The 25353-nt window shown below is 36.9% G+C and overlaps 1 protein-coding gene across 17 annotated transcripts in view; it reads left to right on the forward strand.

Annotated features, from left to right (window-relative positions):
• The window catches only part of NBEAL1 (neurobeachin like 1), a 210354-nt gene that overhangs the window by 122772 nt on the left and 62229 nt on the right, over window positions 1–25353 (forward strand). For all 17 annotated transcript variants that reach the window (XM_063791572.1, XM_063791576.1, XM_054680089.2 and 14 more), the window contains 7 exons: window positions 1022–1175; window positions 1480–1608; window positions 5267–5572; window positions 5678–5827; window positions 9650–9807; window positions 12124–12248; window positions 18338–18464. In XM_063791572.1, the coding sequence (XP_063647642.1) occupies window positions 1022–1175; window positions 1480–1608; window positions 5267–5572; window positions 5678–5827; window positions 9650–9807; window positions 12124–12248; window positions 18338–18464 (1149 nt within the window). The remainder of the gene's footprint in view (window positions 1–1021; window positions 1176–1479; window positions 1609–5266; window positions 5573–5677; window positions 5828–9649; window positions 9808–12123; window positions 12249–18337; window positions 18465–25353) is intronic.

The following is a 25353-nucleotide window of genomic DNA, read 5'->3' on the forward strand; positions in this document are numbered from 1 at the left end:
GAAGGATTTAGGGTTCCTTGTAGATCAAGTTTGTCCAACCCACAGGTTGCAGGCCACACATGCAGCCCAGGATGGCTTTGAATGTGGCCCAACACAAATTCATAAACTTTCTTAAAAAATTATGAGTTTTTTTGTGATTTTTTTAAGCTCATCAGCTATTGTTAAAACATATCGTTAAAATATCATTAGTGTATTTTATGTGTGGCCCAAGACAATCCTTCTTCCAGTGTGGCTCAGGTAAGCCAAAAGATTGGACACCCCTGCTGTAGATAATAGGACTCTGTAATGGTAGCACACCGGGGAAGTAGTACATCTTTTTTCCACAGGGCAAGACTCTCTGTAAGGCATAATAAGGCTTTCTTCCCTAACCTTGCCAATTTCCAGCTTTAAAGAAACTAATTTAAGTATCTCATGAAGGATGGAATATGAATTATTGTCATAGCTTTTTTATAGTCAAGTAAAACAGGAAACTTTTGACTTTTAATACTATGTATATTAAAGATAAATACTCCAAACATTTCAACGTTTCTCCATTGTTGTTAAATTCCATTTATAGGCCTGGCATGGTGGCTCATGCCTGTAATCCCAGCACTCTGGGAGGCTAAGGCAGGTGGATCACCTGAGGTCAGGAGTTCAAGACCAGCCTATCCAACATGGCAAAACCCCATCTCTACCAAAAATACAAAAATTAGCCGGGCATGGTGGTGCATGCCTGTAATCCCAGCTTCTCGGGAGACTGAGGCAGGAGAATCGCCTGAACCCAGGAGGCAGAGGTTGCAGTGAGCCGAGATCACACCATTGCACTCCGGCCTGGGCGACAAGAGCGATCTCTGCACTCTGTCTCAAAAAAAAAAAAAAAAAAAAATTCAATTTCCATTTACAGTATCTTAGGGATACCTGCTAGAGATAGTATATCTTTAGAGATACAATGCTGCCTCTCAAGCTATTTTGTTTTGTTTTTAATGTCCTACTGTTTTTCTAAGCTCACAATGGTTTTAAGAGGACTTTGTTTTCCATTTAGTTTGCTACAAAAGATGTTAGAATGGGCAATCTCAGAAAACAGAGAAGCAAAAACTAATCCAGTAACTGCTGAAAACGCCTTCCGACTAGTGCTGATCATACAGGACTTTCTTCAGTCAGAGGGACTAGTTAATTCAAACATGTGGACCGAGAAGGTGCAGTAATATCTCTTTAAAATTATATTTTGGGTAGTTAAGAACTTTATTCAAAGAAAAATTTTGCACCCCCTCTTTTTAGAGCGTTAATGCTTAATCAGATTCAATAAACAAGGATAAGATGTGATGAATAGTCACAGATTTTTGTTAGCTATTACTAGGATTATTCTTTTGGCTTTTGTCAACTGAACATTGGACTAGCTTTTGAAATATTTGTGGTTTGTATTAATGTTGGGGAAAATTGATCATCAGTAAATTGAAAAACTGAATGTTTTTATTTCTCAATTTTTTTCCTTTGTGATAGCTTTTAGAGGATATGATGCTGCTCTTTGACTGTCTGTCAGTCTGCTATTCTGAAAGTCCAGTATGGGTAAAACTCTCTCAAATTCAGATCCAGTTGCTTCTAGGATTCATTGGAAGGGGTAATTTGCAGGTTTGTCCATTCTTTTATATTATTTTCTGTGCTTGCATGCAGCATAGGTATTATTTATGTAACAAGCCAGTTAGAATGTCTTTTTGGTATTTTAAGTTTTTCATTAGTTCTAAAAGTATCCATGATTTCATTTGGAGTTTTGAGGAGCTTGAGAGGCAGTTAATTTGTTATTTCTTCCTGATATTAATAACTTTATATAATTTTAAGGCTTCCTTTTACAGGATTTATACATAGCTTATATTAGAAACATTGCTCATATCATCTGTATTGAATGTAACTACTCAGATGCTAGGTAGCCTGTGTAGACTGTTTATATATGTGCAGTTTAGGGCTGTGTGTATTTATTTAGTTCACAATGAAGTATTCAGTGCCCATTCCATAATAGGGGCTTTATAAGTACAAGCACAGCACCTACAGATAAGACAGATTATTATTATTATTATTTTTTTTTTTTCAGACGGAGTCTAGCTCTATCACCCAGGCTGGAGTACAGTGGCACAACCTCGACTCACTGCAGTCTCTCCACCTCCCAAGCTCAAGCAATTCCCTAGCCTCAGCCTCCCAAGTCGTTGGGACTACAGGCGTGTGCCACCACGCATGGCTAATTTTTGTATTTTTAGTAGAGGTGGGGTTTCACCATGTTGGCAAGGCTGGTTTCAAACTCCTGACCTCATGTGATCCGCCCGCCTCATCCTCCCAAAGTTCTGGAATTACAGGTGTGAGCCACCGCACCTGGCCCAGATGAGACTGATTCTGTCTACTAGTGGTTAGTGACCTAAAACATTTCTCACTAGCCTATTGTGTAATTTTATTCTCTCAGAAATAAAAACATATTTCCCTGAGGTTGTACACATTAAAGGCTAGAACAGGAACCTCTTTCTGTATAGGGGTTATAATAGAGCTGCCTGCAAACTTGTTTTATTTGGCTCATACGTGTTAATTAATTGCCAGTATTTAAGTATTAAAAATTTTACATAAAAACTAAGATTTCCCAGCTTCTTTCAAAAATAGGACTGCATGGTTGTTGATTCATTTAGTTGTATATAGTGTCTCCGGTTAGCCTGTTCCCTACTCCCCCTGTTGCCTTAGCTCAGCCAATGATTCCCATCCCTGGGCTGCACATTAAATCACCTAGAGGAGCATTCTAAAAATACCTATATAGGGCATCACCCGTAGTAATTAATTCAGAATGGGGTGAGACTAGGGCATCAGTATTTTTTTTTGTTTTTGAGACAGAGTCTTGCTCTTTTGCCCATGGTGGAGTGCAGTGGCACAATCTTGGCTCACTACAACCTCCGCCTCCTGGGTTCAAGTGATTCTCTGGTCTCTGCCTCCCAAGTAGCTGGGATTATAGGCATGTGCCACCTCTCCTAGCTAATTTTTGTATTTTTAGTAGAGATGGCATTTCGCCATGCTGGCCAGGCTGGTCTCAAACTCCTGACCTCAGGTGATCTGCCCGCCTCAGCCTCCCAAAGTGCTGGGATTACAGGTGTGTGCCACTGTGCCCAGCCTGGGCATCAGTATTTTTTGTAATTCCTCAGGTGACCCTAATGCAAGACTATTTATAATGAGGGAAAAGAAAGCAATATATGTATGTAATATGTCAGTATCCAAAATTAAAGCAGTACTCAAGTAAATTATCTTATATTCATTAAAAGTACCTTGGTACTTTTAAATAAATCTGTAAACTTAGTGTTTATTTAATTTAATGACATTAAGTTAAAAGCAAAACATTGGATATTTAACTTTTTATGTAAATAGTATTTTCTTAAACACATACCAAAAAAAAGCCCATAATATTAACATTGGTATTTCCTGGATGTAGGGATTGTATGACTTTTTTTTCTTTAATTTATTGGACTCTTGGAATTCAGTTCCTTTAGTCGGATTCAAAAACTAAAAGGTGGGAAGAGGGATGGGTTGGGGGAAAATATGAGCAGGGTAGAGAAGTCAGAGCTTTGAGTCATGTTAGAGATCGTTTCCTCCAATGCTGTTTACATTGCTAAGATTTACATGGAAAGAGTACCTGAAGTCTCTTGTTGCCTTATCCTGCAAAGACCTGTGTGTACAGCCCAGACCAGCTTTTGGCACAAATACATTCTTGAAGTGGTTTCAGGTTCTAATACTTTTTAATTTTATTTTGCTTTTATTTATTTGGGAAGTAATATAGATCCAAGTGAGGATATAGGGTTAAGGGAGAAGGAGTCACAATATGTCATTTTTCCTGCTTTAATTTTAAGACTTAGATCTTTCTGTAGCCAAGGAAAAAGGAAACCCCTAGTGATCTAATTTACCTTTCCTCACTGGGGATTAAGGCCAAAGCTTAGTAGTAGTATACAGTATTTCTTTGTCTGGGCTTGTGCCCTGACTATGTATATTACTCGGGAATTTTAAGGGTAGTTCGGTTTCTGATCAAGGACTTGGACTCCTATATACCTGTTCTTTATGTATCAAAATATTTTGATTTCAAATAACAGAAACATCAAGCCAAATTGACTTAGTTAAGAAGATTTTTTTGCTCATATAGTTTAGAATTTCATAATTAAGGTGAGTTTAAGCAGGATTCAGTCAGGGCTCCAGTTCCATTTATTTGCTGTTCTCACAGCACCACTCTCCATCATCTGTCAGCTTGTGTTAAGCTGGCTTCCCTTATGGACACAGAACAGCTGCCAATAGCAATTAGGGCTGTATGCTACTTCTTTCATATCCAGAGAAAGAGAGTGCTTTTTCCTACAGCCATTGTTGGTAGACAGTTCTCCATGGGTCTCTTGTGTTTCTATATATCTTGAATAGTGACTCTGGCTGCCTTTGTTATGAACTAGATTTTCGAGGTTGTTCATATGAGCAACTTTGGAAGATAGAGGTTATGTCTTCCTCCAGAGAAAAGGGAAGATTTGTTTACTATCCAATATAATAAAGATAATGTCTCCCTCCATAGCAAAATCAGACAAGTTTGCTGCCCAGTATAAAAGATTTGGGTTCCCTTTGCTGGACACGGTGGCTCACGCCTGTAATCCCAGGACTTTGGGAGGCCAAGGCAGGTGGATCACGAGGTCAGGAATTCAAGACCAGCCTGGCCAACATAGTGAAACCCTGTCTCTACTAAAAATACAAAAAATTAGCCGGACATGGTGGCGGGCGCCTGTAATCCCAGCTACTTGGGAGGCTGAGGCAGGAGAATCGCTTGAACTCAGGAGGTGGAGGTTGCCGTGAGCCGAGATCAAGCCATTGCACCCCAACCCGGGCAACAGTGTGAGACTCCATCTCAAAAAAAAAAAAAAAAAAAAAAAAGATTTGGGTTCTCTTTATACTGGTGGTTTCTCTCCTAAAATATGTCTACATGTGCAGACATCATCTAGTCCTCTTCATCTCTCACTGTGGGAATTGCACTTTGAGAAAACAATGCAAATGCTGATACTCTGGCTACTGCTATTGCTGTAGATCTTGGTCTCTGACTCAGGAGTCTTGTGTCTTCTGCCAATACCTGTGAAACTGTAGCAGCTAACCCTTTAGCTTGGAGGCAAAGTAACATCTGAGACCTTTCACAGTTCTTGACAGTTATGTAAAAATTCTGAATCCACAGAGCCAGGCAGAACTTGTGCTTTCACTAAATGTTTGCTTTAGTCTGCTCTTTCTCATCCAAACTATTTTCCTCCAGGTTTGTGCAATGGCATCAGCTAAGCTAAATACCCTTCTTCAGACCAAAGTGATTGAAAATCAGGATGAAGCATGTTACATTTTAGGGAAGCTGGAACATGTTCTAAGTCAATCAATCAAGGAACAGACTGAAATCTACTCATTTCTGATTCCCCTTGTTCGTACCCTGGTTTCCAAAATTTATGAGCTTCTCTTCATGAACTTGCACCTACCTTCTTTACCTTTTACCAATGGTAGCTCCTCATTTTTTGAAGATTTTCAAGAATATTGTAATTCAAATGAATGGCAAGTTTACATTGAAAAATATGTAAGTTTTATCTTTTTTGATCAAGATTTTTCTGCTAATTTACCATTTTTATAGAGGTGAAGTCATATATTAAATTTTATGTATCTTTTTTATTTTTTTGGTAAGATTGTACCTTATATGAAGCAGTATGAAGCTCATACATTTTACGATGGTCATGAGAACATGGCACTTTATTGGAAGGATTGTTATGAAGCTTTAATGGTAAATATGCATAAACGAGACCGGGAAGGAGGGGAAAGCAAGCTCAAATTTCAGGTAAAAAGTAAATGTTTTAATATCTAGTTTTTCTTGTTGATTTTAGGCATTTAATATTGATTAAGAGTAATACAGGCCCCAAATTTTAAAACAAGCAATATTTCTTTTATTTGTCTAAAAATTATCTTAGAAGAAAAACAGCTAATCAGTAACAAGATCAATTAATAGTAAAATGTTCTATATAGTGATTATGCAAAAAGTTTATTAAGCTGATAGTACATTAATAGATCCCTCTAAGGAGGCTGGATACATACCATCACTTAGAGGGAAATTTACAGGACATAATGTTTATATTAGAAAAGAAAAAGGCATCAAATTTTAAGTTTCTACCTTAAGAAACTAGAGAAATGGCCGGGCGAGGTGGCTCACACCTATAATCCCCACACTTTGGGAGGCCGAGGTGGATGGATCACCTGAGATGAGGAGTTCGAGACCAGCCTGGCCAACATGGCGAAACCCCACCTCTACTGAAGATACAAAAATTAGCTGGGCATGGTAGCATGTGCCTGTAATCCCAGCTACTAAGGGGGCTGGGGCAGAAGGATTGCTTGAACCTGGGAGGCAGAGGTTGCAGTGAGCGGAGATCATGCCACTGCACTCCAGCCTGGGCAACAGAGTGAGACTCCATCTCAAAAAAAAAAAAAAAAGAAAAGAAAAACAGAGAAACAGAATTAATCCATATCCTTATAAGCAAAAGTAAGGAATGAGTAAAGATAAAAACAGAAGTAAATAAAATTGAAATCAGAAAAATAATAGAGAAAATCAATGAAACCAAGGTCGAATTCTTCAAAATATCAATAAAACAGATAAACTTCTAGCAAGATTGACAAAAAAAAAAAAGGAGAGAGAGAATGATGTGAAAAATTATTTATACCAGGAAAGAAAGAGGCAGTATCACCACTGACTCCCCGGACATCAACATTGTAATAAGGGACTACTACAAACCACTCTATGCACATAAATATGACAACTTAAATGAAATGGATCAATTTTTTGACTGACACAAATTTCCAAAACTAGTTCAAGAATAAGTATGTAACCTGAAAAGTCCTATATTTATTAAAGAAATATAATTTATAGTTAAAAACCTTCGTAAAGGGAAAACTTCAGGCCCAGATGGTTTCACTGGCAAATTCTACCACACATTTAATGGAGAAATTATGCCACTTTCTCAGTCTCTTCAAAAATAGAAAAGTAGGAACATTTCTAGCTCATTTGATGAGGGTAATATTACCCTCATAGTGAAATCATAGAAAAATAGTACAAGAAAACTGCAGACCAGTATCTGTCAGGAACATAGCTACAAAACAAATCTAGCAATATATTTTTAAAATAATACATTAGATCAAGCACAGAGGCTTATGCCTGTAATCCCAGCACTTTAGGAGGCCAAGGTGGGAGGATCATTTTACGTGAGGAGTTCGACACCAGCCTTGGTAACATAGGGAGACTCCATCTCTACAAAAAAATTAAAAATTAGCTGGGTGTGGTGGTACGCACCTGTAGTCCCAACTACTGAGGAGGCTGATGTGGGAGGAACACTCGAGTATAGGAGGTCAAAGCTTTAGTGAGCCATGATCCCACCACTGCACTCCAGTGTAGATGAGCAGCAAGACTCAGTCTCAAGAACAATAATAATAATGGTAATAATAATATTTGACACAACAAAGTGGAATTTATCCTCAGGATGCAGGACTAGTTCAACATTTGAAGATTAATTAATATACTGAACCGCATTAGTAGTCTTAACAAGAAAAACTACATTATCATATCAGTAAATGCAGAAAAAGCACTTGAAAAAACTAAACATCCATTTGTAATCAAAGCTCTCAGCAAACTAGGAATAGAAGGGAAATACTTAAACCTTTACAAAAATCCTACCACTAGCTTCATATTCAGAGGCGAAACCTGAGTACTTTTCTCTAAGATAGGGAACTAGGCAGGGATATTCATTCTCACCACTGTTAGTTACTGTTGTACCACAAATCTTAGCAAGTATAGTAAGAATAGAAAAAATATATAAAAAAGCATTCACATTGGGAAGGAAAAAATAAAACTATCTAAAGATAACATGATTCTCTGTGTAGGAAGTCTTAAGGACTCTGTTATACCAATAAATTACTACAAATAAGCAAGGTTAGCAAGGCTACAGGACATAAAATCAATACACAAAATTTAATCATATTTCTGTTCACTAGCAATGAATAATGAATGGGAAACAGATTTTCTAAAAATACTTTTACAATAGCTCTAAAAATAATAAAATGCTTAGGTATCAATCTAACAAAATATATACAGCATCTGCTGTATATATGCCAAAAACTAAAAAACACTTGAAACAAATTAAAGAAGACCTAAATAAATACAGATAGACACTGTATTCATGAATTGGAAGACTCAATAGTCTTAAGTAATTTTAAGGTGTATATATTTGGTTAAGCCAAAATGAGAACATTGTTCCTTTCTTAACTTAAAATATATTGTAAACATCTTCCCATGCCGGGCTGCAAAGTATTCCATTGTTTTATATATTAGTACATTTAAATTTATTTCCCATTGTTAGACTCATTTACTAGTTTTTTTCTTTATTATAAATAGTATTGAACATCCCTATAGTTATATTTTTGTGGCTATCCAAGAAGATTTCTCTAGGATAAGTGGAATTACTAGTGTGTAGTCCTTATGATAAATACTGTTATATTTCCCTGAGAGAAGTTCTACCAGTTTGTATTCTCATCAACACTTTCCCCTTAACTTTACCTTTAGGTTTTCTAGAAATACCTAATTTAAGAATATCCTCATATTATTGAACCTCAAAACTGTGGAATTTATGTTTAATTACCATGGAGCTGTCATGACTTCCTTAGTTTTCTCAGCAATGATCTGTTTTAAATATTTAGTAACATTGTATTCCAAAACAATTGATTTCCTACTAAGTCTAATAATAGTTAACAATAACAATTATAATAACGACAACCACAAGTTATTGAGAACTTGCTATTTTTCTAGCACTATATTAAGTACTTTAAATGTTCATCTTTATTATGACAGTTATTGTTAACCTCATTTTACACATGAGAGGACACTGAGCCTCAGAGAATTAGCTAAGAGAAACAACTAAGCTAAAGATAAAGTTAGATAAGAAAATTAGCTCAGAAAAGCTAAGATTTGTATCCAGGTCTAACTCCAAGGCATGTATTTTTAACCACACATTGCTGTAGTGTCTCTCTAAAACTGTTTAAAATTTTAACTGTTCTTTTTAATGTAATTCAGTGCTGGTTTGTTTGAAACAAATTAATGCTGTCATTTTAGTTTCTAATAGATGAATATTGATGTGAGTTAGATAAGCCAGTCTTTGGTTTGTTTCTTTGAAACCTATAAGCATTAATTTCACAGATTAAAATTATGTCTTTGTAGTATACAATTTTTACTTTCTTTCCTCTTGAGTCTCATTTTAGATGCCTTATAAATCAAAAGATCCCAGAGGAAAATTATTTTACTTGACAGTAAGTAGGAGGTTAATTATCTTGAGTTTAAAAGTTCTGTGTTGAGGCACTTTCCATTTTTGAAGTTCTTCACGTGTTTATTGTTGGTTGGTTTTTTTTTTAAGTTTTAAAAAATATAAATAGATTATAGGTAAAATTATATCACACTTCATCAAAGAAAATGATTCTAATGGAATAAGAAAAGCCTATTGGTTACTTAGCTTCTTTCTCATAATGCAAGATTTTATTGGTCAAAAATTTTAAATTATGGAATTAAAATGTAAATATACCTGTAAATATGTGAGTCAGTGACCTTATTTTTTATTGTTTCTTTCAGGAGCTGTTTGTGGAGCCATTTAATCGAAAAGCACGCCAAGAGAACCTGAGGTATAATAATATGCTTAAACAACTTAGCAGTCAACAGTTAGCCACTCTTAGACGCTGGAAAGCAATACAGCTCTATCTTACATGTGAAAGGGGACCTTGGGCTAAAAGGTAAGAGGATATAATTTTATTAAGTACTCTTTTTTCTTTAGTACTCTGGTCTAGAAATTTTTGAGCAAATGCCCCCTTTCACTCCAATTTCTTAAATGTTCAATTCATAAAAGGGTGCTTTTAATCTTATTTATTGTCTTTCCGTGAATTATAGGTCTGGGATGATTCGAGGTTGTATTGTTTTTTATCATACAGTTATTTGCCTTCCTTTGACCCTTTGATATGAAGTTTATTGGACTTTAGACTCTTAGAGAGTGTTAAACCAATTTACTTCTGTCTTTCTGATACCACCTCTTTGAGCTAGGGCTAATGCTGTTGTATGTTTGAATATTTTACAATTCACTTAACTGATCCTCAGTTACTTCTGTTTTGCTTAATTATATTATCTTTTTTTTATACAGCCCTTTTTAAAATGTGGTAAAATGTACATAAAATTTATCCTTTTAACCATTTTAAAATGTACAGTTCACTGGCACTGAGTATATTCATAATGTTGTACAATCATCACCACTGTCCAACTTCATAACATTTTTATCACCTAAAAAGGAAATGCTGTACCTATTAAAAAGTCACTCCTTATTATCCTCTGTCCCACTCCCTAGCAACCACCAATCAGCTTTCTGACTGTATTTATTGCCTGTTCTGGTTATTTCATATAAATGGAATCATACAATATGTGGCTATTTGTGTCTGCCGTCTTTCACTTAGCATAATGTTTTCATTATGTAGTAGCATGTATCAGTACTTTATTCCTTTTTATGGCTGAATAGTATTCCCTTATAAGGATATATCCCTTTTCTTTATCTAGTCAGCAGTTGATAGCATTTGGATTGTTTTCCATTTTTTGGCTAATTTGAATAGTGCTGCTGGGAACATTTGTGTACAAGTGTTTGAACACTTGTTTTTAATTCTCTTGAGTATAGACTATGAATGGAATTACTGGGTCGTGTGATAATTCTGTGTTTAATTTACTAAGGAACTGCCAGACTGATTTCCACAGCAACTGCATCATTTTATATTTTCACTAGCAATGTGTGAGAGTTCCAATTTCTCCACATTCTTACTAACACTTGTTATTTCCTGATTTTTTATTATGACCCTCCTAGTGAGAGTAAAGTGGTATTTTATGATTTCATGTTCCATTTCCTAATGATTAATGATGTTTAGCATCTTTTCACATGCTTGTTGGTCATTTTTACATCTTCTTTGAAGAAATGTCTGCGCAAGTCCTTTGCCCATTTTTAGATTGTTTGATTTCTTTTGTTGAATTGTAAGAGTGTATATATAAATATATATATATATCGAATAATAGACCCTGATCATATATATGATTTTCAGATATGTAGATTGTCTTTTCACTTTATTAATAGCAGCCCTTTTGATACAGGAAAGTTTTTAATTTTAACGAAGTCCAGTTTAATCTATTTTGTTGTTGTTTTTATTTTTCTGTTTTTTTGGGTTTTTTTGGTGTCATATCTAAGAAACCATTGCCAAGTCCAAGGTCATGAAGTTTTATCCTTATCTTTTCTCCTAAGAGTTTTATAGTTTTAGCTCTTATATTTAGATCTTTGATTCACTTGCAATTATATTGCCTTTATTTGTAGTAAAATTATTTTTTACTTTGAAAACTATTGGAAATATCAACCATCTGTATAGCTAATTAAGAACTCCCATTTAACAGTGAGAGAGTAAAGGTATCAAGCTGTTAAGTCTGAAAGTCCATGTTCAAATCTTATTTCTGCTACCTGTAAACCTCATGTCATCTTGGGCAAATAATGTAGTCTGTTTTAGATTCCTCATGTATAAAGTGCAGCTACGCATACTCACTTTGGTTCTATCAGAGTTATTTGGATTAAATGAGATAAAAAATGTGAGCAGTTTTATAAAATGGTGCTAAATAGGCTGGGCATGGTGGCTCACACCTGTAACCCCAGCACTTTGGGAGGCCAAGGCGGGAAAATTGCTTGAGGCCAGGAGTTTGAGACCAGCCTGACCAACATGGCAAAATCCCATCTCTACTAAAATTACAAAAATTAGCTGGGCGTAGGGGCACATGCCTGTAATCCCTGCTATGTCAGGAGGCTGAGGCACGAGAATCACTTGAATCCAGGAGGCAGAGGTTGCAGTGAGCTGAGATTGTGCCACTACACTCCAGCCTGGGTAACAAAATGAGACTCTGTCTCTGAAAAATAAAAATAAAATAAAATGGTACTAAACAAATGTAAAATACTTGATACTTTTTTACATTATTTAAATCAAACAATCTTTGTAACTTAAGCTAAATAATTTTACTTATTTGCTTATGAATATTCTTAGGAAACAGAATCCAATTCACTGGAAGCTAGCTAATGTAGAGAATTATTCCCGCATGAGACTTAAGCTGGTACCGAATTATAATTTCAAAACCCATGAGGAAGCTAGTGCCTTGAGAGATAATCTGGGTGAGTTCCAATGACTGTTTAATTATTTGTTGAAGATAATGAGAGTGTTCGTGGGGTTGACGATTGTTATTTTATTGTTTTAAATGTGTTTACTTATGAAGGAAGGGTGGCATTTTATAATTGATATTTAAATGAGTATATGTTTTCAGTCCTGTTACATTTGGCCTAAATCCAAGGTGATTTAATACTTCCATTGATTGTAATTTCTAAAAGAAAAAAAATTTTTAATTATAAAAGTATACTGTACTTCATATCAACTGTTATGTCTCTTGCAATGAAACAATGTTCTTTTCTCTTTAGTTTTTTTGCTCATCAAGACTGAGGCTAATACTAATGTTAGAATTCTTAGCAATCCTTTTTTTTTCTTTCTTTTCTTTTTTTTGAGACAAAAGTCTCACTCTGTCGCCCAGGCTGAAGTGTAGTGGCGCAATCTCGGCTCACTGCAACCTCTGCTTCCAGGGTTCAAGCAATTCTCATGCCTCAGCCTCCCAAGTAGCTGGGATTACAGGCATATGCCATCACACCTGGCTAATTTTTGTATTTTTAGTAGAGATGGGGTTTCACCATGTTGGCCAGGCTGGTCTCCAACTCCTGACCTCAAGTTATCCTCCCAACCTTTGCCTCCCGAAGTGCTGGGATTACAGGTGTGAGCCACCACACCCAGCCATAATTCTTAGCAATCCTTTATGCCTTTTATTATAACCTATTTTTATAGTGCTCTAGACCCTTAGTATCTTAGATTGGCCAATGCCTTTTTCTAGAAAAAAAAAAAAAAACTACTTGAGGTCAGGAGTTCAAGACCAGCCTGGCCAACATAGTGAAACCCCGTCTCTACTAAAAATATAAAAAATTAGCCAGGCATGGTGGCGGGCACCTGTAATCCCAGCTACTCAGGAGGCTGAGGCAGGAGAATTGCTTGAACCCGGGAGGCGGAGGTTGCAGTGACCTGAGATCAGGCCACTGCATTCCAGCCTGGGCAACAAGAGCAAAACTCTGTCTCAAAACAAACAAAAATTTAGCCTGACACTATTTCAAAACAGATCTTAATGGGTTTCTGCAACTCTTTAGGAAGCCTTTCCTTTATAACTGTCTCACTTGTCTTCTCTCCCTTTTTTAAGATAGGTCTGTGAAATACCCCAAAATGTTGTTTATCAAGAATCACTGGGCCCGGCACAGTGGCTCATGCCTGTAATCCCAGCACTTTGGGAGGCCGCGGCAGCAGATCACCTGAGGTCAGGAGCTCGAGACCTCGAGCTGGCCAACATAGTGAAACCCTGTCTCTACTAAAAATACAAAAATTAGCCGGGCATGGTGGCGGGCACCTGTAATCCCAGCTACTCCAGAGGCTGAAGCAGGAGAATCACTTGAACCCGAGAGGCAGAGGTGGCAGTGAGCTGATATCGCGTCTTTGCACTCCAGCCTGGGTGACAAGAGCAAAACTCCTCCTCAACAACAACAACAACAAATCATTGGTAGTCATAGGCATATTATGTTGTAGTTTTAGATGACAGGAGTACCAACTTTTAGATGTTATTTTTAAACTATTTTTATTTTTTTGAGACTGGGACTCTCTCTGTTGACCAGGCTAGATTGCAGAGGCTTGAACATGGCTCACTGTAGCCTTGACCTCCTGGGCTCAATCGATCCTTCTGCCTCAGCCTCCTGATTAGCTGGGACTACCAATGCATACCACCATGCCATGCCCAGCATTTTTTGTTGTTGTTGTTGTTAGAGACAAGGTCTCACCATATTGCCAGGCTGGTCTTAAACTCCTAGGCTCAAGTGGCAGTCCTTCCACCTCAGCCTCCCAAAGTGCTGAGATTACAGACTTGAGCCGGCATGGCTGGCCAGATCTTATTTTTTTTAATTGCCCTAACATATGGCCAAAACACTTGATGCCATAAAATGAATCAAGAGAGCTATGATGCCTGCCATTTAGAGTCTTACATTTTGAAATAAATCAGATACAGTAAGTGGTTTTCCTTAATTCAAAATAATGACCCTGTCCATGATATAAACACTAACTTTGAGTGTTATCTTACATAGCAATAGCCAGTTGTGTATAGCTTTTTCTCTGAAAGAATCTTGTATCCTCTTCTGTAAGTATCTTTCTCTACTCTTTGAAATGTAACTATCATTAACACCCAACAAACATCTTTTGGTAAATGACTTTAATAGTTACTTAAGACATAGTGTTCCATATTATTTTCTTGACTTTTGCCAAGAAATTTCCTTCCATAAAGTTCCCTCTGTTTTTTCCTCTCCTTCTCACCCCTCGACACATGCACACAGATGTAATTTTATGTCCCTTCTTAGTCTCAGTTGTTCTTTTTGTTTGTTTTTCTCACTTTAAAAATTTACTCCAAGTGAGCCGGGCGCGGTGGCTCACGCCTGTAATCCCAGCACTTTGGGAGGCGGAGGTGGGCGGATCACGAGGTCAGGAGATCCAGATCATCCTGGCTAACATGGTGAAACCCTGTCTCCACAAAAAATTAGCCGGGCGTAGTGACGTGCGCCTGTAGTCCCAGATACTTGGGAGGCTGAGGCAGGAGAATGGCATGAACCTGGGAGGCGGAGCTTGCAGTGAGCCGAGATTGCGCCACTGCACTCCAGCCCGGGTGACAGAGCCAGATCCCGTCTCAAAAAATAAAAATAAAAAATTACTCCAAGTGTAATAGTGACAATAAAACTGTACAGAAAAAAAATATATATATTTCAAGGTGAAATTGGAAATCATAAAAAAAGCATCAGTCTTTAATATCTTTAAAGTTCTTTGAAGTATACTTCAGAATTAACTGCAAAATGTTTTGCCTACTCCTTAGTTTTGTCTACTCCTTAGTTTTGTCTATATTTTCGTTAACTGCCAGAATTCATGGTTTTCTTTTTTTAAAATATTATCTTGTTTTGTTTTACTTACCCCAAAACTGCTTTTTATAAGCAACCCATTGCAGATGTATAGAATAGTGTTTTCATTATGGGCTAACCTGCAAAGCTAACCATGATTTAAAATATTATTTTGGATGGAAAATCCATTATTAATTTCAAACAGCTGACTTATGAAGCACCTTTTGGAACACACCCACTTGTAAATTAGGGAATTTGAAGAGTGAAAAAGTAAATATATTCTTAAATGTATCAGTAAAAATATTTGGTTTGTAGTATGGGCAACATAGTGATACCCCATCTCTACAAAAAATACGATTTTTTGTAGCATGGCACATACTTGTAGTTGGAGCTACTCAGAGGTGAGAAGATCGCTTGAACCCAGGAGGTCGAGGCTACAGTGAGCCACGATCGTGTCACTGCACTCCAGCCTGGGCAACAGAGTGAGACCTTGTCTCAAAAAAAAAAAAAAAAAAGGTTTGGTTTGGCTAGGTGTGGTGGCTCATACCTGTAATCCCAGCACTTTGGGAGTCCAAGGAGAAGAGTTGCTTGAGCCCAGGAGTTCGAGACCAGTCTGGACAACATAATGAGACCTCATCTCTACAAAACAAATTTTAAAAGTCAGCTGGGTGCAGTCATGTGCGCCCATGATCCCAGGTACTTGGGAGGCTGAGGTGAGAGGATTGCTTGAGCCCAGGAGATTGAGGCTGTAGTGAGCCATGATTATACCACTTCATTCCAGCCTGGGCAGCACAGTAAAACCCTCTCTCAAAAAAAAAAAAAATTGATTTAAGAAATTTTTTTTTGTCTGTACTTCTTTATTAGACATGCTGTTTTCTGATTGGCAAACTTAACAACTTATTTTTGGTCCTCACCTTGCTTCCATTGTTTCTGAAGCATTTAGTGGTTATCCTTCTCTGTAAGTGTATTTCTTTCCTTCTTTCTTTTCCTTTTTTTGTTTGTTTGTTTGTTTTGTGAGACAGGATATCTTTCCATCACCCAGGCTGGAGTGCAGTGGTGCAGTCACCACTCATTGCAGCCTTGAGCTCCTGGGCTCAAGTGATCCTCCTTGCCACAGCTTCCTGAGCAGCTGGTACTATAGGTGTGTACCACCACACCCAGCTAATTTTTTAATTTTTAAACTTTTTTTGTAGAGACAAGGTCGCCCTCTGTTGCCCAGGTTGGTCTTGAATTTCTGGGCTCAAGTGATCCTTCCACCTCAGCCTCCCAGAGTGCTGGGATTATAGGCATGAGCCATCACACTCAGCCTGTAAATATATTTCTTTCTTAGCTCTGCTGCTTAACCTCCTACTTTTTATACCAACTTTTAGTCTTTTTTTCTAAAACTTTTTTCCTGCACACCTTTAAATGATGATGTTCCCAGATCCATTCCTAGAATCTTGCCTTTTACCTGTGTTCTTCCTGAGTGATCTCATGGCTAACCCACCATATATGTAATGCTGCTTTCCCATCTGTATTTCTAGTTCCAACCTTCCTTTTGAACTCTAGAACAATGTTTCCAGCTGCCTGTTGGGATATCTCTTACACAGTCTCCGTATGACATTTCTGAAACTGAATTTATTATCTTTTCTCATATGTGTATTCCTTACCCTAGTTTCTACTTCTCTTGTATCTGGTATTGTAGTTATCAGTATCTCCATATATTAGTTGCTGAAATTAAAATCTACATTATCCATGAGTCTCTCCTCATATCTCTGAAATTCCTACATATAATAGCTCTTTAGGTACTGTGTCTGGTTGATTCTATCTCTTACATAACTTTTGAATGTTTTTCCTTATTTTCATTCCCTTTGCTATTGCCATGGCTTAGCTTGGTGCTTTCTCCAAACTTACAGTAGCTTGCCAGCTGGCCTCCTTGCTGCAGTCCATCCTTCATTCTCCATCCTTCACCAATCTTTCATCAGATTTTCAATTCATACTGTTAACAGAATAGTACCATACATCTATATAAAGTCAATTTCCTGTTTGTATCAGACTACCTAGGCTTCCTTCTTTTCACTTTTTATTGCATTGTCATGTACTTCGTTAATTAAATGTTTTAATAAATTAGACCTCATGAAAAAACATGTTCAGTAGAAATAGTTACTAACTTGTTCTAGGGAAAATGTGAATCACTACTTCCCAATGTAGAGGGTATGATCAAACAGATTTACACAGAAAAATGCAGCTGTACGTTACGTTGATTCATCGTATGTCTGAGCAACGGTATCATTTGAGAAGTTAAGGGAGGATTTGTCGTCTTTATAGTGTTTTGTTATTTATAGTTATTTGCAGTATTGTGTTATTTTATATATTGTGTATGAATTATTTTTGCCATAAATGAAATGTCTTTATTCCTCAAGTTAAGTATGTTAATTTTTTTTCCAATCCTATAAATTATGCATATATTTGTATTGCTGTTCTTATTTCAATCAGATAGTTGGAAGATAAATATATAATAGTAGCTATCATTTATTTTATATTTAATGTGTACCAGATGTTTCACATATATTACCTTTCATATACATAACAACCTTGTGATGAAGTCTCCATTTTACAATTTAGAAAACATAAATTCAGAAGGGTCATTGGCTTAATAAATGGCAAAACTAAATTTGAGTCTAGGTTCACCACTTCATGTTCTTTTCATTATACCAGACCTGCCTTTTTACAGGATGTTTAGTTTATAAAATACATTACATGTATTGCATATAATTGCCTCGGAATTATGTATTAAATTCCATGTGGTCCAGAAAGTAAACACTTTCGCTCTTGGTCTGTGTATTATTTCCCAATTAAAGACAATTTATCATATATTCTTAGTATTGCTTTTGTACAAATGCTCAGTAAAAATGGTTCTATTACATTAATACAATTAGAATATTTCTTCCTTTGACTTAATTATTGGCAACCTTTAGAATTAAATATAAATAAAGAGAGTACTTGGCCTATTTCTGAAACAAATAATACTGTTATTAAAAATAGATACTATTATTTTTTAAACATTTATTCTTTTTACCTTATGAATAGTAGTGGTCAAAATCGCCATCAAATGTCAAGGATTACTCTAAATCAAAGTACCGTCTTTACTTATAATATACATATTGTCATATCTAACAGGAACACAATTAGCAGTCAGAAATTACAGAAAGGCTATAATATTGTTTTTTACTTTATGTTTAATAGATATTTTGTGTTTAAAACAGGTATCCAACACTCACAGCCTTCCAGTGATACATTGCTTTTGGAAGTAGTGAAACAAGTAAAAGTTAGTGATATGGTGGAGGATAAATTAGACCTTCCTGAAGAGGATATAACAGCCAGAGTAAATGTGTATGTATAAATATTTAAAATTATTTTGTTCTGAGAAAGGGGATTGCAAAATCGTGGAAAAGATTTGCTTGAAATTCTAACACCATGTATTTCCAGGGTCCAACAGTTAATGCTGTATCAGCTGTTAGGATTTTATCAGTATTAACTGAGATTATTGAGGAAGGCTTCTTAGAACTGGGATAACATGGAACTGGACCTTGAAATTAGAAAATATTTAGAACTGTATGATAATGAAAGCAGTACATCGAATTTGTGAGATTCAGCTATACCTGTGCTCAGATGGAAATGTACAGCACAAAATATAAACTGTTAAGCAAAAGAAATAGCATTATAAAGACAAAGCAGAAATTCATGAAAGAGAAAAACAAAAAGAAAGATTAAAAACATTGAAGCCTGGTTATTAAAAACAAGCAAACAAAAAGCAAAAAACATAAACCTCTAGCCAGACTGATTAAAAGAAAGACAACATAATTTGCCTATATTAGGATTGAAAGAGGAGATATTGCCACAAATAATAAAATGACTGAAAAGAATAGTAATAACTTTATGCCTGTAAGTTTGACAGCTTAAATGAAACAAATTCTTTGAAAGATACAAATTACCCAACCTCTGCAAGAAGAAACAGATAACCTGAAAAGCCTTAGATACATTTTAAAATTTTTAATTTGTACTTCAAAAGCTCTCTTTAAGCAAATGTAAAATGTATTAATTTCCTCATCTCCTCTTTGTGTCACTACTGTCACACGTATTACATTTCTTTGTATAAGTTCAGTAATACAGTTTCATAGTTGCTGTTTTATGCAGTTGTCTTTAAATGAATTATAGGAGGAAAACAAATATATGTTATTTATGCTTTGTTTGCTACATAATTATCAAGTATCATACTTGTGCACTTTATTTCTTTGTGTGTACATTCATTTATCATCTGATATCATTTCCTTTCAGCCTAAAAGACTTTCTCCAGTTTTTTTTGTGTGTGTTTTTCTGTAGGGTTTTTTGTTTTTTTTTTTTTTTGAGACAGGATCTCGCTGTGTCACCTCAACTGGAGTGCAGTGGTGTGATCACAGCTCACTGGAGCCTCCACCTCCTGGTCTCAAGTGATCCTCCTGCCGCAGCCTCCTGAGTAGCTGGGATTATAGGCACACCACCATGTCTAGCTCATTTTTAAATTTTTTTACGGAGACAGGGTCTCACTGTGTTGCCCAGGCTGGTCTCGAACCTCTGGGCCCACATGATCCTCCCGTCTTGGTTTCCCGAAGTGCTTGGATTACAGGCCACCAGAGAGTGAGCCGCTGCACCCAGCCCTCTAGTATTTCTAATAAGGAAGGTCTGATTGCCACAAACTCTCTGTTTCTTATCCAGGGAGGTCTTTATTTTTGTTAATCCAGGTATATCTCACAAACATAAAATTTACCATTTTTAATGCATACAATACAGTGGGGTTTTTTTAATGTTTTCACAAATTTGTGCAACCATCCCTACTATATAATTCCAGAACATTTATGTCACCCCAAAAGGAAATCTTGTACCTTTGAGTGGTCGGTCCCAGTTTTCCCTTTCTCACATAACCTGGCAACCACTAATTACTTTGTCTCTGTGGATTTGCCTACTTTGGACATTTTCTGTAACTCCTACAATTTGTTATCTGGCTTATTTTCATTTGGAATAATGTTTTCAAGATTCATTCGTGTCATAGCATATGAGAGTACTTTATTCCTTTTTGTGGCTGAATAATATTTTAAATAATTTTCCATTTATAACCATTTATGGTTATCCAGAATATGGATAATCACATTTTGCTTATCCATTCATCAATCAGTGAGCATTTAGGTTGTTTCTACTTTTAGGCTATTATGAATAGTACTTCCATGAATATTCAGGTACAAGTTTTTGTGCAAACATAAGTTTTTAGTTGTCTTGGTTATCTACTGAGGAGTATAATAGTTAGATCATATGATAATTCTGTTTGAGCTTTTGAGGAATTACCAAACTGTTTTTTACAGGGACTGTGTCATTTTACATTTTCACCAGCAAGGTATGAGTGTTCTAATTTCTCCACATCTACCTCAACTCTTGTTATTTTCCTTGTGGTTTTGTAAAAATTCATTATAGCCATCCTAGATGGTTTGAAGTCATATCTATCTTATTTGCATTTTCCTAGTACCTAATAATGTTGAGCATCTTTCCATGTGCTTGTTTGCCATTAATATATATCTACTTTGGAGATTATATATGCAAATCACTTGCCCCCCGCTATTTTTTTTTTTTTTTTTTTTTTAGACAAAGTCTTGCTCTTGTCGCCCATGCCAGAGTGCAGTGGCGAGATCTTGGCTCACTGCAACCTCTACCTCCCAGGTTCAAGCAATTCTCCTGCCTTAGCCTCCTGAGTAGCTGGGATTACAGGCATCTGCCACCATGCCCCCGCTAATTTTTGTACTTTTAGTAGAGACGGGACTTTGCCATGTCGGCCAGGCTGGTCTCAAACTCCTGACCTCAGGTGATCCACCCACCTCGGCTTCCCAAAGTGCCTGGATTACAGGCGTGAGCCACCACGCCCGGCCTGGTTCTTTTTTTAAATGTTTTTAATTTCTGTCTCTTTATTGATAGTCTCTATTTGATTAGCTTCATTGCTGTAATTCCCTTTAATTCTTTAAACATAGTTTCCTTTTGTTCTTTTGATGTATTTATGATAGCTACTTTGAAGCCAATGTTAAATTGAACATCAGAGGTCCCCCAGAGACAGTTTCTTTTTACTGCTTTTGTGTTTATGGCTCATACTTTGCTTTTTCTTTGTTTTCTCATAATTTTTGTAAAAAAAACTATACATTTTTGGTAACAAACTGTAGCCAATCTGGCTTCTGATCTCCCTCTGTTATGGTTGTTACTGTTGTGATTTTGTTTGTTTGTTTACTTTCCCGAACTAATTCTGTAGAGCCTGTTTTAACCGGCTGTGTGTTGCCAATGACGTCTCTATTCATTGGGGTTTTTTTGTTTTGTTTTTTGTTGTAAAACCTGGCCTAGTAGGGATTGTCTGTGGGTCAGCATAGCTTGGTGGTCAGTCATTGGTTAGAGGTTGTGTTTAACCCCCCTGATCCAGCTGAGTGCTATGGCTCATGAGTATAATCCCAGCTATTCAGGAGGCTGAGGCAAGAGGATCACTAAAGGGCAGGAGTTTGAGACCAACCTGAGCAACATGGTGAGACCCTCTCTCTAAGAAAATAGGCCAGGGAGGCTGGGCACGGTGGCTTACACCTGTAATCCCAGCACTTTGGGAGGCCGAGGCGGGTGGATCACGAGGTCAAGAGATTGATATCATCCTGACTAACACGGTGAAACCCTGTCTCTACTAAAAATACAAAAAATTAGCCGGGTGTGGTGGCAGGTGCCTGTAGTCCCAGCTACTTGGGAGGCTGAGGCAGGAGAATGGCATGAACCTGGGAGGCAGAGCTTGCAGTGAGCCGAGATTGCGCCACTGCACTCCAGCCTGGGTGACGGAGCTAGACTCCATCTCAAAAAAAAAAAAAAAAATAGGCCAGGCGTGGTGGCTCACGCCTGTAGTCCCAGCAGTTTGGGAGGCCGAGGCAGGTGGATCACAAGGTTAGGAGATTGAGATCATCCTGGCCAACATGGTGAAACCCTGTCTCTACTAGAAATACAAAAATTAGTCAGGCATGGTGGCACGTGCCTGTAGTCCCAGCTACTCAGGAGGCTGAGGCAGGAGAATTGCTCCAACTCAGGAGGCGGAGGTTGCAGTGAGCTGAGATCACTCCACTGCACTCCAGCCTGGGTGACAGAGCAAGACTCCGTCTCAAATAAATAAATAAATAAATAAATAAATAAATAATAGCCAGCATGGTGGTGGTGTGTGCCTATAGTCTTAACTATTGGGAAGGCTGAGGCAAGAAGATACTTTGAGCCCAGGAGTTGAAAGCTGCAGTAAGCTATGATCACCCTACTGCAGTGAAGCCTGGGTGACAGAGCCAGACCCTATCTCTAAAATAAATAAATAAATAAGCAAGACCCCCCCCATCTCTAAAATAAACAAACCCCTTGATCCAGTAAGACTGCCATCCTTTGCCAGTGGATCTGTACATGGCTTAGGGATTACCTTTGAAGTTCATGATTTGTATATCTGCCCTAATGTGAGTTTTGGGGGTTTTGTTTTGTTTTGATTTGATTTGATTTTTTTTTTTTTTTTTTTTTTGAGATGGAGTCTTACTCTGTCACCTAGGCTGGAGTGCAGTGGCGCGATCTTGGCTCACTGTAACCACCACCTCCTGGGTTCGAGTGATTCTCGTGCCTCAGCCTCTCAAGTAGCTGGAATTATAGGTGTGTGCCACTACGCCCAGCTAATTTTTTGTATTTTTTGTAGAGATGGGTTTCACCGTGTTGGCCAGGCTAATCTCAAACTCCTGACCCCAAGTGATACTCCCACCTTGGCCACCCAAAGTGCTGGGACTACAGGTGTGAGCCACTGTACCCAGCCTAATATTTAACTTTCTATGTTGATAAAGCCACATATTCAGCCAAGAATGAGTAGCTATGTCCCAAATATATTATTTGTTTACATTATAAACTACATATGGCAAATATTTCTTTGAAGCTCATTTTAATATTACAAATTGAGGGCCAGGCATGGTGGCCCTCAATTTGTCAGCACTTTGGGAGGCCGAGGTGGACAGATCACTTGAGCTCAGGATCTCCAGACCAGCCTGGGCAACATGGCAAAATTCCATCTCTACCAAAAATACAAAAAATTAACTTGGCATGGTGATGTGAGCCTTTGGTCTCAGCTACTTGGGAGGCTGAAGTGGGAGGAATGTTTGAGCCTGGAAGGTGGAGGTTACAATGAAGCAAGATTGCAGTGATTTTATCAGATTTTCTCTAACAAAAATATATTGTTTGATAATAAGTGATTACATGTAGGACTTCAATACTGTAGCAAATTAATATAATATCAAAAAGCACAACATCGTATTCAAATAAATAGAGCAGTGACCAAGTCTCACAAAAAATATATATATAGTCTTCCTCAGCCAGGTGCGGTGGCTCACGCCTGCAATCCCAGCACTTTGGGAGGCCGAGGTAGGCGGATCACCTGAGGTCAGGAGTTTGAGTCTGGCCAACATAATGAAACCCGAAACCCAGTCTCTACTAAAAATACAAAAATTAGCCAGACATGGGGGTGGGTGCCTGTAATCCCAGCTACTCAGAAGGTTGAGGCAGGGGAATCTCTTGAACCTGGGAGAAAGAGGTTGCAGTGAGCTGAGATTGCACCACTGCACTCCAGCCTGTGTGACAGAGCAAGACTCCATCTCAAAAAAGAAATAAACAGATAAATAAATATAGACTTTCTCTTTAACATATTTGTAACTCCTTCTCCACAGGTGAAAAACCTGGATACCATTACTCTGAATAAGCCTACTTATTTAGTCAAGCCTAGAATACACAGAAAGTGCTTTAAGAATTGCTTAACTCATATCATTAGTTGCTAACTCATTCCACTGCAAAAAAGCAAACAGATTTCAATTTTGTTTAAAGTCCTTTTTTCTTTAGGTAAAATTTACAAACAGTAAAATATAAAAATAATTTTATATTCTTTTTATATATTCTAAAAACTGTAGAATTTTATGAATCTTGACAAATACTCATAACCTGTGTTATAACCCTCACCCCAAAAAGATACTGAAATCACCTTCTCCCCAGAAAATTCTCTGTGTTCTTCCCAATCAATCCTTCCTCCTTCATCCTCCCAAAGGCAATTTAGACTTTTTTCCACTACAGATTAATTTTACCGGTTCCAGAAATTCATATAAATAGAATCATACCATGTTTCTGTTGTTCCCAGTTCTTTTCACTCAGGAAACTCAACTGTATATATCAGTAGTTCATTATTTTTTATTGATGAGTGGTATTTGTTGTTTAAATATACCACAATTTCTTTAATCTCCAGGGTTATTTCAGTTTGGGATTATTTTGAATAAAGCTGTTATGATCATTCTCGATGTGGTTTTAATCTGCAATTCCCTTATGTATAGTTGTTGGGTTCTTTTTTATGTGTTTGGTGACCCTTCCTTTGTGAAATGTCTGTTCAAGTCTTTTGCCCATTTTTTAATTGGTTGTCTTTTTTCTTATTCAACTGTAGGATATTTTCATATATTCTGTATACAAGAATTTTTTCAGATGTTTTGTGCATATTTTTACTCAGTCTGTTCTTCAGTTTATTTTCTTAATTGCTTTATAGAAGTTTATAAATTTATTAATAGATTATACCTATTATATTAATACATGTGATTAAAAACTAACTTTTCCTTTTTTGGCATGTCAAATAAAACTTTATACAATCTTTGAGAGAAAAAAAAAGATTGCACCACTGCACTCCAGCCTGGGTGTCAGAGTGAGACCCCATCTAAAAATATATATATATTACAAATTGACTAGATTCAGTAGTATCCTTTGGTGGCATAATCAGGACTTTTACTTGTATTAGTTCAGTAATTTTTTTTAGATTTCCTTTATTATTTTCAGGGTACTGGGTAGGGGCAGTTATATAGGGAACTATCTTGATAGATACTCAGTTGGCTTTGTAATTGGGATTTTTTTTTCTTTCTTTGATGACTAGTGAATTTAATGGATGTCAGACTCATTTGTTTTACACTGAAGAACCAAAATACTTTTTGTCATTTAATATAAATAACCCTCAGACTATTTACTTTTTTAGGGTTACTCATTGCTCTATTTATCACTGTAAATATTAGTATTTCAGTGTCTGGGAAAACATTCTTTCCAGTAATTATTTTTTAAAAAAAGAAAAGCTTAGTTTTAAATAAATGATTGCAACATTGCAAACTTAAATTGGTGATACAGAACTTCTCATGGAAACCCACTA

Source organism: Pan troglodytes, chromosome 13, assembly GCF_028858775.2.
Source record: "Pan troglodytes isolate AG18354 chromosome 13, NHGRI_mPanTro3-v2.0_pri, whole genome shotgun sequence".
NCBI lineage: Eukaryota > Metazoa > Chordata > Mammalia > Primates > Hominidae > Pan > Pan troglodytes.